This window comes from Pleuronectes platessa, chromosome 11, assembly GCF_947347685.1.
Source record: "Pleuronectes platessa chromosome 11, fPlePla1.1, whole genome shotgun sequence".
NCBI classification, from domain to species: Eukaryota; Metazoa; Chordata; class Actinopteri; order Pleuronectiformes; family Pleuronectidae; genus Pleuronectes; species Pleuronectes platessa.
This window is the reverse complement of record NC_070636.1, coordinates 20,240,123-20,254,481: the sequence shown is the minus strand read 5'-3', so window position 1 is coordinate 20,254,481 and position 14,359 is coordinate 20,240,123. Positions and strand designations below refer to the sequence as shown.

General features: G+C 41.9%; 2 protein-coding genes across 11 annotated transcripts in view; one reads left to right on the top strand and one right to left on the bottom strand.

Moving 5' to 3' along the window:
* Positions 1–896, bottom strand: part of LOC128450695 (zinc finger MYM-type protein 4) — a 35,409-nt gene extending 34,513 nt beyond the window's left edge. For 7 of the 9 annotated variants that reach the window (XM_053434295.1, XM_053434298.1, XM_053434300.1 and 4 more), the window contains exon 1: positions 796–896. The gene's annotated coding sequence lies outside the window, so the exon portion shown is untranslated. Of the gene's footprint in view, positions 1–529; positions 721–753 lie in introns of those variants that run through there. The other 2 variants (XM_053434296.1, XM_053434297.1) reach the window with 2 other exon arrangements.
* On the top strand, positions 284–14,347 carry adprs (ADP-ribosylserine hydrolase). Of its 2 annotated transcripts, XM_053434305.1 has the most exons (10): positions 284–704; positions 3,890–3,977; positions 4,121–4,212; positions 4,306–4,416; positions 8,148–8,517; positions 9,537–9,633; positions 9,749–9,956; positions 13,112–13,299; positions 13,421–13,521; positions 13,690–14,347. In XM_053434305.1, exons 5-10 carry the CDS (start codon positions 8,328–8,330, stop codon positions 14,079–14,081), a joined length of 1,176 nt encoding a protein of 391 aa, XP_053290280.1. In that variant the 5' UTR covers positions 284–704; positions 3,890–3,977; positions 4,121–4,212; positions 4,306–4,416; positions 8,148–8,327; the 3' UTR covers positions 14,082–14,347. The 2 variants fall into 2 exon arrangements, with proteins under 2 accessions (XP_053290280.1, XP_053290281.1); XM_053434306.1 differs by having other exon boundaries at positions 284–3,957.
* The last annotated feature ends 12 nt before the right edge of the window (positions 14,348–14,359 follow it).

Here is a 14,359-nt window from a genome sequence, read left to right as displayed (position 1 = left end):
GGGCGTTACCTTAAAGCACATATGGTTTTATACAGCTGACAAAGCAAAGAACGAGACATTATCTGATGCGCGATGAAGAACTCAGCGGCTCTGTGGCGTAATGAGATCGTCATCAGGCAATAATCAAATAGTGCTTCGGCTCGTTGTTTCGAATCCCATTCCATTTTTGTACTATTTTCTTTTTATTTAACCATTTGATCTATATTGCTGTCTCAACGTGATGCGGACACGGACACATTAACTCGTGAAGGTTTTTTTTGTAGGATTTATATTTCAACGAGACTTTCGGTCGATCAACGCACCTCACACACAGGCGCTTAGTGAAAATAACGAATCTGCGACCGGCTCTGCAACCGACAATCAACATCTGTAATAATGTAAACATATCGCCAGTTGCCATGGTCGCCAGTTAAACTGGAACACCTCAAGCTAGCACACAGCCACAGCGCGTCGTGCAGTCAAATCGGCTAAAAGATCAATTTGGCGTCCGGGAATCGCTGTGATTATATTTGATATGTGTGTTTCTTACCTTTAACCGTTTAAGTCTAAATTCCTAGCTATCCGCCATGTTTTATTTTCGATGCAGACGCCGCGCTTCTCGCGCTCCCACCCACCTCCACGGAGGGTTCTGGGTTTTGTATGCGAGAAGCTAGCATCTACAACACTGCTGCCCCTCGGAGAAACAAGCTAGACGACCAACAGCGGTATGTTAACTGTGTAAAGGTGTAAAAGGATGTTTAAAAACGTTATCACCTGGAAAATACAGAGAGGACGAAGAAGAAGTTGAAGCGTTACCGTGTTTCGTGCTGCTCCTGACTGACGGTAGCGCTCACTGACTGCAGCCTGCCCCAGTTAGAGGATGTGTGTGGAACAGGCGCTGTCTGCACTGTGAGCACACTGTGTGCACCATGCAGGACCGTGACACTCACACTTTATTTTAGAAAACAAACGATCATATTACGTCATATTATCACAGCCTCCGCATTCGTTTACCACAAGTTGTTTAGCTGCTTTCAAAAGATAAAATAGTAGCGCACAGGGAATAAAATAATAGCTTAAAGTCACAATTACAACAATTGGAGATACAAAATAGTATAGAGTTCATAATAATTGAAAATTAAAATATAAATTGAATACCGAGTAAATTCAGAACCTACTTCTCTTAGAAATAAGAGTAGAAAATGATAAAAAGTGAAAATAAGTTACTTGACTGACTAATACTTAGCTGAACTGGCAGTCACTTGCTGACTGAATTGCGTCGGCAGTAGGTAGTAATGATTAAAGGAGTAATATATTGTGCCTGGTAATAAACATGATTAAGAAAACTCAGTAATATTACTCATGAATAGCAGTACTACACATAAAAAAGCGAGTAATAGTAGTGTAATGGTGTAAGAGCAAAAACATTTATTTAATATATAAATGTAATTGTATAAGAATCTGTTTTTTCCCTTATTCAAATAATTATATTAGTCTTTGCAAAAATGTATTGTGACATTTCGTCTATTGCTATTCAGGGGAATATTTATACAAAGAACATTGTGTATTGCTAATTGTTAGAGATAGATAAATAGATAGCAGCCAATAGCAGCCAACGAAACCTCCTCAGTCTGGAAAGGCCTTCGGGTGATCACCGGCTGCAAAAACAAATACCCCCAACTCTTTGGAAGACTTGAAGCTTGCAAATGAACTGAATGACTTTTACTGTAGATTAGACAAACAAATGACCAGGTCTAATGGCCCCAGACTGCCCCATCCCTCCTTCACACCTCTCTCAATTCAGGAGAGAGATGTCAACAAACTACTGAAGAGACTGAACCCCCACAAGGCAGCTGGACCAGACGCTGTCTGCAACTGCGGCTGCGGCTTTTCACGCAGCTGTGTTGAAGGACTCGTTGTCATTCATGCTTCTCAAATCGTTGCGCTTGTTACAAAGCAATTCCCCGCCAAAACACTAGGCGGAGTAACGTATTCTGTCGAAGACGACCTTAGAGAAGACTTTTTTCTTCTTCGTCGACTGTTTATTTACATCGACATGTCTCTGAGCCCCGGACCATCAGCACTGGAGCCCAACAAGGCTGTGTGCTCTCCCCTCTACTCGTTTCTAGGATTGAAAGAAAGGGGGGGCTTAGCCCCTAAGGATGCTGAATGATTGCGCGCGCAGCGCGCACGCAAACATTCAGAGGCTCATTTGGGGCTGCGGATATCCATGTTTCATATAGTTCATAGATTGGCTCAATCAGAAAGAGTGTGATTTTTCTCTGTATCTTTGCTTGCATTCATTCAGTATAAGATAACAGAAAAGACAGAATTTCAGGGTCATTGTGAAATTTGACAACACAAATATGAACTGATAATAAACAACAACATTCTATAGGCACTGATATTATTGTTTTAAAATACTAGAGCTAGATATTAATGCAAAGAATAGAGAGCTGTCGATAGTTATTTCTTACATTTCAAATTTGCTCGTTCACACTCTTGCTCACTGGAGACGTTTTCTAACAAAATAGCTAGCTAGCTAGCTTAGTGTTAACATAGCTCATTACAATATTCCCTTTCATTTTCCTCAAGTAAACCTAAATTGAAGCAGGTAACAATCGTTAACAACTACAGATAGCCACATTCTGTAACTACCTGTAGTTACAATTTCACTCCGTGCATCATTTATCTCTTGATGAGAGACGTTACTTGGCAGAGTGAGAAAGCCAGCGCAGCAGCGATGCAGACTCCCCAAGGTCCTAGTGCCTGGTCTTTTATATTGTTAAGTATGATGAGAGGCTATTGGATTGTAATTTGAAGTGGGAGAAAACATACAAACCAGAAACGCACTTATATATGTAGCATGTTAGAGTTATAAATAATTTGTCCATGTGTAAAACAATAGTTTAATTAACTATTCACCCCCCTAAAAACAGGCCTAACGACGCCCCTGCTATCTATTATAGTATATTATATTCTATTTGTATTTTTTAATTGTTTTTATATTTCATTGCATTAATAGAAAGTATCACATGTTCACTTATTATTACTTTTCTAGTGTCTATTTCTGACTGTCCCCTTTGCTGCTTTATCAAGGCAGAGGATGTCGCTCCTTGTACAGGTTGTTGAGCCCTATGAGGAAAAAATGTGATTTGTGAATACTGACTATGCAAATAAAAGAAAGTATTGATTTGATTCTGGGTCTCCATCAACTAAGATGCTAAATGGGAAAGACAGTTTAGAAAATTAATGGAATTATTACTCTGATTCATCACTCGCACGTATATACAACAAGAAACAGTACAAATTATTCTCAAAATGTTTATTTACAATTGGGACTCAGTAGTAGGAGATTTCTCTATGAACAAAACTCTCCACAGCTCACAAACCCCTATCGTGCACAAATGAACAGATAATTTATAAAGTGGATAGAAGTTTTATATAAAGAGTTAAAGCCTGAAAGTGAAAATAACTTTATTATCTGGATTTCAACTTGAGAAATTTGTAAAGTTAGAGTTTAAATGTGTAATATCATCTTAAATAAATAAATTTAGTTCTCAAGTAAACAAATGAAGAGGACAACATGATCAGATTAACTCAACTTGGAGCTGCACTATCAGAAAATGTATGAATATCAGTCTGTTATCAGGATTTGTTATGTTTCCTTCTCTTCCTTCATAATTACTGGATGCAGCAATTTATCAGAAGCACATATTACGGCAATAAGACATCATGAACCAAAATCACACTTTGGTTAATATCAGATCATATCCTTTATTTAGAATAGAAAAAAGCACAAGTGTATTTACATTCACATGTACTGTGGTATACAATACAATACAACTTTACAATAACGGCGTTCTCCAAAGTCTGTACAGGGTTAAAGTGACAAATGTTGAGTTTACAGTGTGGATCGATGAAGACGAGGTGGAAACTTTACAAACCGCTGACTGAAGGAACTGTTCACCTGAGCCGGTGCGGATCAGAAACATGATGTAAAAGTTTTGAAAATATCTCATCTCTCATTTGCTATTTGACACATTTTCATAAAATAATAATAATTTTTGCTGACAATTTGGCTGATGATACAAACAGATAGAAAAATCATCTATGCCTGTTTTACTCTGTTTCTCTGCAGCACTGCGTAAAGTAGCCAGGTGGATAGCATCATGTTGTGGCTCCTCAAACATGAGCAGCCCAGCAGCTGGGTTTGTCTGTCACAGTGTAAAGGTGATCACTCAACCGTGTCAGATGATGATAATTAGAAATAAGGATTGTTGTAGTTTTGATGGTGTAACTGTCTTTATATTCCTCACTGTGCAGGGCAGAAGGTCTGGACAGTTTCCAGTGATGAGAAACCACCACCAGTTTAAAGTCGCCGAGTCCTCCCAGCAGCGTGGATTGAGGAGATGCCCTCGGTCATCCATCAGTGAGGTTTGTAATCATGCAGCATGTGTGTCTGTGTGAGGGATGGAGCCTGCTCACTTCCTTGCCTTCATCGCGTCCTTCAACAAAAGGGAGAGCCTTGGTGCCCTCCTCCCTTTCTCTGCGACGAACTTCAGCTGGTTATAGTACGAGTCCATCACCTCCCTGGACGTGACCACCTCCAGGTCCTGCTGGATGAGCTGGAGGAGCTCACAGAGGCTCTCGAGAGACGGCCCGTCTCCATTTTGCAGCAGCCTCCTGATGCAGCAGTGCATGGCTTTCTCACCCAGAACCTTGGAGAGGAACAGCTCCCCAATAAACCGGATGGTATGTATGGAGCGACAGGAGGGTTTGGCGTTGTTTTTCTCTTCCCTCAGTCGATCAATAACCCTCACGTCCCTGACTGGCTCTAGGCAGGACCCCCCCTTCCGAGAAATGTCCTCCCTTTCAAAGTTCTTCTTAAACTCTGCCTGGCAGTGTTTGACCAGCAGGGACCTGAAGGAGACGCTGGTCGACCAGTCGGACAAGGATTGGAATTCCACCTGAAGAGAAGAAAACCATAAGGAAATATTAACACAAATGCAACTCACATACTTAGGAAAACATTGTGATTATTTATGTGTAAAGAATCACTTTATACAGCAAACACCAAACGCAGTCAACAGTGATCAGTGTGTGCTGATTATTATCCTCAATTCTAAATTTATTTATTATTGGATTAACCAAAGTGACGATTCATTTTGATTAATTTAGTATTTCAGGTATTCCTCAATTAACTTGTTTTTGATCATCACAAATCCTGATTTAAATTTTCCTTTCTTACTATTTGGAAAAAAAGTACTTTTTGTATCGCTACCCTTCTAATTCACAACATGGGTCAAAAATGACCTGTTTTAATTTCCTATGTTATTTCATGCATGGCATGAATGTTTCTTTGCTATATCTCTGAAATCAATTTATTTCTTTATTTAATATTCCAGATAATCATTAGTTATTTTGTTTTTGATTAACACAAATCATTATTTTCTTTTTTCCTTTCTTACCTTATAAACAAATGTAAATTATTATTAAGAGTTTCTTCACAATCCATTACTAGTGAGAAAGAATATTATGTCCAATACAAAATATATGTTTGTTCATAAAGTAATAAAAGGAAAAATAAAGATCAATATTTCTGGTAATCAAAAACAGGATATTTAATGAATACCTGGAATATTAAATGATATAATACAGTTATCTCAAAGATATGACCCATGGTGTGCATTAAGGGGTTAGCATAGCTTGTTTATCAAAGTTTTAAATGAATGTTACATCCTGCAAAAAAAGATCAACTTCTCAACTAAGTAAGAAACAGGATAAAAGTAGCTTCCAGTCATAGATGCATCACTTACTGTTGAGAGGCGCTGACACAGCTCCGCGAAGACTGCAGCAGAGTCTGGTTTCTGCACGGCCCTCTTGAAGACGAGCTCAACCGTTTCCTGCAGGCTCTCCTCACCGTCCATCTCCTCGTGACTTATGAACGCTTGAAAGTTGTCAGTGACACCGCTGACGGTCTCCTCAGGCCGGACCTGCTCCTTCCTCACAGCTTCCTCCTCTGTCTTCTCTGTCCTCTGGATGGATGGAAAGCCAAAGGCGATGTTCACCTGCGGCTGATGCTCGTAGGAGGCAGCGTCGAGAAAGCCCACGGGCTTGGATGGAACACAACGCCACTTCTCGCCCCTCCGATCAGGTGGGGTCCATGGCTTCTTGGAGGAGGCAGATGCCTCCAAGGACACAACAGCCTCCCTGTCACGGGGCCTCCGGAACATCTTTCTCTTCTCTCAATCCAAAGAAACAAGTTCAGGTGAAAGAAACGAGTTCAGGTGAAAGACCAGAGTTCAAATAGATCTTAGTTGACTTCAAGTCAAATCCAAAGAACAGAGTTCAGGTGCAACCAGCCAAGTAGTCAGACGAGAACTGAGCGAAAAGTGAAAACTGGCGGTTTCTTAAGTTACCACTGACTTCAAAAGTACGACAGTAAGAAGACTGTCGTCACTTGACCGTTGAGCTGTGGGGGGAGGCTGCTATGGGAACCTGCAGTGAAATGCATCAAATGAATTTATCTAAACAACCTATACAGATAGATACACATATACACACATAAATATACACACATATATACATCATACACACATACATACTCAAACACACTTGTATGAATCTATTCACCTTATGTCGTTTGACCCTGACCAGAGAAGATTAGTGCTATCACAAGGACAACAAGTCTATCCAGCCACCCCTCTGTTTGCCGACGACACAACCCCTTATTGGACTCATCTCCAATGGGGACGAGGCCGCCTACAGAGAGGAAGTAAACAGCCTGGCTTCCTGGTGCATCCAGAACTAATTGGAGCTGAACGCTTTAAAAACTGTAGAGATGGTAGCAGACTTCAGGAGGAGCCCAGCCCAAACCGCGCCCCTCACACTGTGTGACTCCCCAGTTAAAACAGTGGAGTCTTTCAGATTTTTGGGAACGATCATCACACAGGACCTGAGATGGACGGAGAACATCACCTCCACCATCAAGAAGGCCCAGCAGAGGATGTTCTTCCTGCGGCAACTGAGGAAATTCAACATGCCTCGGAAAGTGATGGTTGAGTTCTACACAGCCATCACTGAGTCCATCCTCACCTCATCAATCACCGTCTGGTTTGCTGCCTCCACTGCCAAGGACAAGGGCAGACTGCAGCGGATCATTCGGTCAGCTGAGAAGGTCATCGGCTGCGACCTGCCGGCTCTCATAGACCTGTTCCACTCCAGGACCAGTAGGAGAGCAGGCAAGATCATTGCTGATCCTTCCCATCCCGGTCACCACCTATTCCAGAGACTCCCATCCGGAAAAAGGTTCCGGGCCATCAGGACTAAAACCTTGCGTCACCTGAACATTTTTTCCCCTATGGCAATGGGGCTCACAAACAAGCCCCCTGCATCACATTGACCCTGCTGACCCCCCCCCCCCCCATCGCACATAATTTATAACTATATATTATTGGCACTATCACCAATCTCTGCACCTTAGAACCACACGTGCCCATAACTCTCTTACTGGATATATTGTTGTTCTATATTGTTGTTTTTATATTGTTGCTTTTACAGTGCACCAACCACACCAGGGCAATTTCCTGTATCTGCGAATATACATGGCAATAAAAATAATTCTGATTCTGATTCTGATGTCCATGTAATAATTATGAAGTAGCCACTGAGCTCTAACACGGATCAAGATAACAGTTATTTCCAAACATGTAGATTTAGATCAGGCACTGTACTATAATGATTAATTTATGAATGGAACATCGTATGTTTTTTATTAGAAATTAACAGTTAATAGTTTCTCCTCTCTGAGATCTGAGCTCCTGTCCATTAGATGGCACTGTTGACGAATGTGCGGCTGTACCGTAAAACCGAGAGTATCTGCGCACACACCATGTCGAAGAGCGGAAACAATGAGTTCTGCAGGAATGAGAAACCCAGTAAACAGCGGGTGAACCATCAGACTGAACACACAACATGTCTGATGAGTTCAGCTCACAACTTTAACGACTGGAGGCTGCAAATGACATGTTCACTCAGAAACGTTGGTCGCATTTATTATGTCACTTTCGGTATCAGGCGTATTTCTCTGCATAGAAATAAATAAAGTAGAACAGACTTCAGCCTGTCTCCTAATGAAAGACCAATCTATGTGTGTGTACATCTAGGTGGGATAACCCCAACCCTTCCTGGGGTCAAACGAGCACCGGGACGTTTTCAGGAAGCAGCAGGAAGGGGCCGATCGAGCGACATCTGTTGTTGTTGTCACCTGCACGTCTGACAGTCAGGTCCGTGGACTAGCTCTGTGTTTTCTCGGTGAGGGTTGAGGTCTCTTCGCCGGCGCGTGAATGGCGATGGCTGCGGTGAGAGCGGCCGCAGCAGCGGGGGGCCCTGCGTCTTTGTCCCGGTTCAGAGGTGCGCTGGTCGCGGCTGTGCTCGGTGACTGTGTCGGCGGTGAGTTTGAAGGAGCGGAGGAGGTGCCCATGGAGAGCGTGCTGCAGCACCTGAACGGCCTGGACGACGAGACGAAAGGGGAAGGTCAGTGAAAGCAGGGATGTTTCATATCAGTCTGCAAGAGATGGAGCCCCCCCAAAAAAGACGGCATCGATAACCGTGCAATAGATGATCGTCCTCTGACCCCAGGCCCGCTGCACAGGCACCCATGTGAAGAGAAGAACTGAGGAATGTATCTGCTGTTGCACCTCTCAAATCACAGTTGCAAGCTGTTTTTCAAAAAAATAAACAATTAAAAGTAATTTGAAGATCACACAGCAATAGAGCACAGATAGAAAAACACAAACAAAATTGCAAATAAGAAAACAGTACAAACATTATGATATGATTAATATAACTTCAAGATCAGGACTAGGACAAAGCACAATATGAAATGTAAGAGAGATTTAAGAAGAGGAGGAGTTTTCTGGATGGATCTCCTCAGGGAAGTTGTTCCAATGAGTGGGAGCCCTGGCAGAGATGATCTGGTTACCTCTGGTCCTCAGCCAGGACTGCAGACGAGTTTGACATGTTTAAAACTACAGCACGACTCTGAGTACTTCACAAGCCTGCTATTATTCAGATGCATGATTTTAACTTCTGGGTCGTCAAATCACTCTTAATTTAAAACATAACGTATCATCATTGGCAAATAAACATCAATAATGTTTTTTTTATTGGATTTTTTAAGGACAGGTAATGTATACATTACAATGCAACCTTTAGTAATTGATCCCATGAATTGTCCATGTTCCCGGATACCCAATTTGATAACACAGAATTTTTTTAACAATAAATCCCATTTACTCCAACACACACTCCTTCAACATGCAAAACCAACAATGGCTATGTAGCCGTCAAGTAATACATAAAAAGAAACATACAAACAGGAAGCGGAATACAGAACAGACATGTGGCAAGTGCAGCAGTTGCGATCAAGAATGTGATTCACCAAGATGGGACCTTATCAACTCCCAACCAGCGAATGAGATGTATACGAGTCAGTTCCTACACGTTGAGTCGTCCACCACTTGTCAAGAAGTTTGTGTGTGTGTGTGTTTTAGGTATTCTTGAGTATAGTGATGACACGGCAATGGCACGTTGTGTGGTCCAGTCTCTACTCACCCGAACAGGCTTCGATGAGCAGGACATGGCTCGCAGGTACACAAACACACATTGTTACTAGTATCTACTACTTTGAGGAGGGCTCATGAAGTAATATGAGGACTTTGCTCACAAAGAAACCAACTTAACCTCAGGTATCTCCCCCTTCCAGGTTTGCGAAGGAGTACAGTGCATCCCCTGGCCGCGGATATGGTTCCGGAGTGATCCAGGTGCTGAAGAAGCTGTCCTCTCCACAACTCAGTGACGTGTATCAGCCAGCCAGGGACCAATTTAATGGTCGGGGCTCCTTTGGGAATGGAGGGGCCATGAGGGCGGCTCCCTTCGCTCTGGCCTTTCCTGACCTGGCTGACGTTAAAAGGGTGAGCATAGGGTGTCTACGTGGACTTTAAGTTACCTTATAAATGAATTATTAATAATACAGAAAGACGCTTTTAAACAAGGGTAGGAAAACATGCGATATGCAATAACGTTGTAGAATGAATTAACAAACGCTTAGGTATACAGTGTTAAAGTCCTTCTGATTTTGGTTCTCTGCTATCATAGACCCCATAAAGTTAGTAGCCTGGAGGGGTTGTGGCAAGGTGGGAGACCACACGCATATTTTGGGACTGTCCAAAGTTATCAGAATACTGGCAAAAATTACAAAGGGAAATAAAAACATGTTTATTTATAGACATACATTAGATCCATCACACTTTATTTTTAGGGATATTGCCTGATACTGCCTGAAAATAGCCAAACAAAACTTCTTAGAGCCCCTCTTCTAATAGCAAATAAAGTAATAACAGCCTCCTGGCTGAAGCCACAGCCCCCCACAATAACCGATTGGAGGGATAGAATTCCAGATATGTACAGGATGGAACATTTGACTGCTCTATTATAACTGAAAACAGAGGTATTCATAAACAACTGGTCCCCCATTGCTCTACACTTCCATTTGATATGATAAGCAGAATATATAGATATATTTATTTTATTTTCTCACTGTTCCTTTTAAGCAGTGGACATTTGCAGGCCATCCTCTTACTTTTTCATAATCTCGGCTACTCACAGAGTAGCAGAGAGAGAGAGAGATTATGTGAATGCATGAGACAATGTGAATGCATGACACAATGAACACCATTTATCTTAGTTCATGCAGTCTTTTGGGATATGTACAGTGCCTTGCATAAGTATTCACCCCCTTTGGACTTTTCTACATTTTGTCATGGTATAACCACAGATTAAAATTTATTTCATCGTGAGTTTATGTAATGGACCAACACAAAATAGTGCATCATTTGGAAGTGGGGGGAAATATTACATGGATTTCACAATTATTTACAAAAAAAAATCTGAAAAGTGTTGAGTGCATATGTATTCACCCCCTTTACTGTGAAACCCCTAACAAAGATCTGGTGCAACCAATTGCATTCACAAGTCACATTTGCAAGTCACATAATTAGTAAATAGGGTCCACCTGTCTGCAATTTAATCTCAGTATAAATACACCTGTTCTGTGACGGACTCAGAGTTTGTTGGAGATCATTACTGAACAAACAGCATCATGAAGACCAAGGAGCTCACCAAACAGGTCAGGGATAAGTTGTGGAGAAATATGAAGCAGGGTTAGGTTATAAAAAAATATCCAGAGCTTTGAACATCTCTCTGAGCACCATAAAATCTATCATAAGAAAATGGAAAGAATATGGCACAACCTCAAACCTACCAAGAGGAGGCCGTCCACCCAAACTGAAGAGTCGGACAAGGAGAAAATTAATCAGAGAAGCAACCAGGAGGCCCATGGTTACTCTGGAGGAGTTGCAGAGATCCACAGCTGAGGTGGGAGAATCTGTCCACAGGACAACTATTAGTCGTCTACTCCACAAATCTGGCCTTTATGGAAGAGTGGCAAGAAGAAAGCTATTGTTGAAAGGGATCCATAAAAAATCCCGTTTGGAGTTTGCCAGAAGCCATGTGGGAGACACAGCAAACATGTGGAAGAAGGTGCTCTGGTCAGATGAGACCAAAATTAACTTTTTGGCCTCAATGCAAAACGCTATGTGTGGCGAAAACCCAACACTGCCCATCACCCTGAGCACACCATCCCAACAGTGAAACATGGTGGTGGTAGCATCATGCTGTGGGGATGCTTCTCTTCAGCAGGTACAGGGAAACTGGTCAGAATAGAGGGAAAGATGGATGGAGCCAAATACAGGGAAATCCTTGAAGAAAATCTGATGCAGTCTGCAAAAGACTTGAGACTGGGGCGGAGGTTCATCTTCCAGCAGGACAATGACCCTAAACATACAGCCAGAGCTACAAAGGAATGGTTTGGATTAAAGAATGTTAATGTCTTAAAATGGCCCAGTCAAAGCCCAGACCTCAATCCAATAGAGAATCTATGGCAAGACTTGAAGATTGCGGTTCACAGACGGTCTCCATCCAATCTGACTGAGCTTCATCTTTTTTGCCAAGAAGAATGGACAAACCTTTCCATCTCTAGATGTGCAAAGCTGGTAGAGACATACCCCAAAAGACTTGCAGCTGTAATTGCAGCGAAAGGGGGTTCTACCAAGTATTGACACAGGGAGGTGAATACTTATGCACCCAACAGATGTCAACTTTTTTGTTCTCATTATTGTTTGTGTCACAATAAAATTTATTTTGCACCTCCAAAGTACTATGCATGTTTTGTTGATCAAACGGGAAAAAGTTTATTTAAGTCTATTTGAATTTCAGTTAGTAACAGTACATAATGGGAAAAAGTCCAAGGGGGGTGAATACTTATGCAAGGCACTGTATATCGTGCTGTATATCTCGATGATGTTATATTTATGATATATTGTGCTAGCCCTAGTCTTGTGCTAAATTATTTAGAACTGTAGTTTAGCTTCAGTGTTATCAGTTCTTTTCTCTGTACAGAAGAAAGTTACATAATAGATTTTGTGAGTGATATTTTCATATAAAAGTAATAACACGTTTTATTTCACTATGTTTCTGATGGAGACATCCATCTATGATGCAGTTTCGCTTTAGATTGAGAACAACCATCTCAGTCTAAAATCTTTACTTGCAACACAATATATACCAACACAGAGGTTGTGATATATGGCACGGTTAGTTTACCACAGGGTTATATTGTGATTCTTCTTTGGTTAGAACAAAAAAAGCATCTCAAGTTCATAATGTAATTATTACCATTATCAGTCCTGCATAACAAAGCATTTAGATGTAAACCACATGTTTTTTTTATACATTTTACTTTAAAATTCCCTTTAAATGGGGGCGACCTGATAGGGGAATGGTTAAGGCACGTGCCACTTGAGCATACATGCCCTCAAACAGCAGGTCTCTGGTGTGACTCCTTGTTGGTGGAAAATCACTGCATGTCAATCCTTTCCTCTTTCCCTTTCTCTCGACTGTCACTATCTGATAAAAGGTTAAAGACCAAAGTCTTGTATTAAAAATAATCCTCCTTATTATTTATCAATGACAGGTCTGATTTCTTTTTCTTTTATTCTTTCCTCTCCAGTTTGCCCGTCGCGGCGCCATGCTAACCCACTCCTGCTCTCTGGGTTATAATGGAGCAGTGCTGCAGGCGTTGGCTGTGCACCTCTCCCTGCAGGGGGCGCTAGACTTACCTCAGCAGTTCATCAGCAGACTAATCACAGAGATGGAGGAAGTTGAGGAAGATGAGGCAGCACGCAATGATGCCAGAATGTGAGTATCATGTACTTAAAGCCTCTGTGTCTGCTTTAGCACAGATCTGATTCAGTAATGTCTCATGGGTCGAAATTCAGCATTGATCAGTTCACCGGTTTTCTATTGTGCGTCTGTGCAGCCTAAAGGAAGCAGAGATGCCGTTCAGTGACCGCCTCCACAGAGTCCGAGACCTGATGGACAGGAGCAAGGTCAGCATAGAGGAGGTCATCTCTGAACTCGGTCAGTATCTGTTTCAGTACATTTATTTTCATCTAGCTTTTCACCCATCCTATCTTAATCACGTTTCTCATATTCCTCCATAACCTGTGATTTAGGTTCATAACGGATTAGAGCATTAACAATGTGTATTTCAAGTCTTTCCAATCTATGACTCGTGTTTCCTTCCAGGTAATGGAATTGCGGCGCTCCACTCAGTCCCTACCGCCATCTTCTGTGTCCTCCACTGCCTCCAGCCCCGCAAATGCCTCCCAGAGAACTACAGCGGCCTTGAGAGGACAATAGCATATAGCCTGGCCCTGGGAGGGGACACAGACACCATAGCCTGCATGGCAGGGGCCATTGCCGGGGCCCACTACGGCATTGAGGCTGTTCCACAGTCCTGGATGAGGTGCTGTGAGGGAGCCCAGGATGCAGACATTAACGCAGAGCGGCTTCACATGCTATACCACCAGTCGTCACAGGGCGGCGCGAGTGGGACAGGGGGCCAGAGCCATGAATTCCGAAGTGAAAACAGGTCAAACTCTTCTAACGGTACAGAGAAGAACAGTGAAGCAGTGTAATGCCTCAATTTTTTTTTTTTTAACAAAAGGACTCTCACGCACAGACACATATTAAAATATACACAAGAGACACAAACATTTTTCAGTGTAAGACTTTTTTGGTGTGCATATGCATACACAATACATTCTACACAGTCGTACCAGCTCCTTCTTGTATTGTGATGAACAATCTTTTGTTATGTGAAAGTTGCACTATGAATTGGCCATGTCTTGTTTTATCCTTATGTTGGATAACAACTATTTAATAAACTTTTTTTTTTAATTCACACATTTTGTAT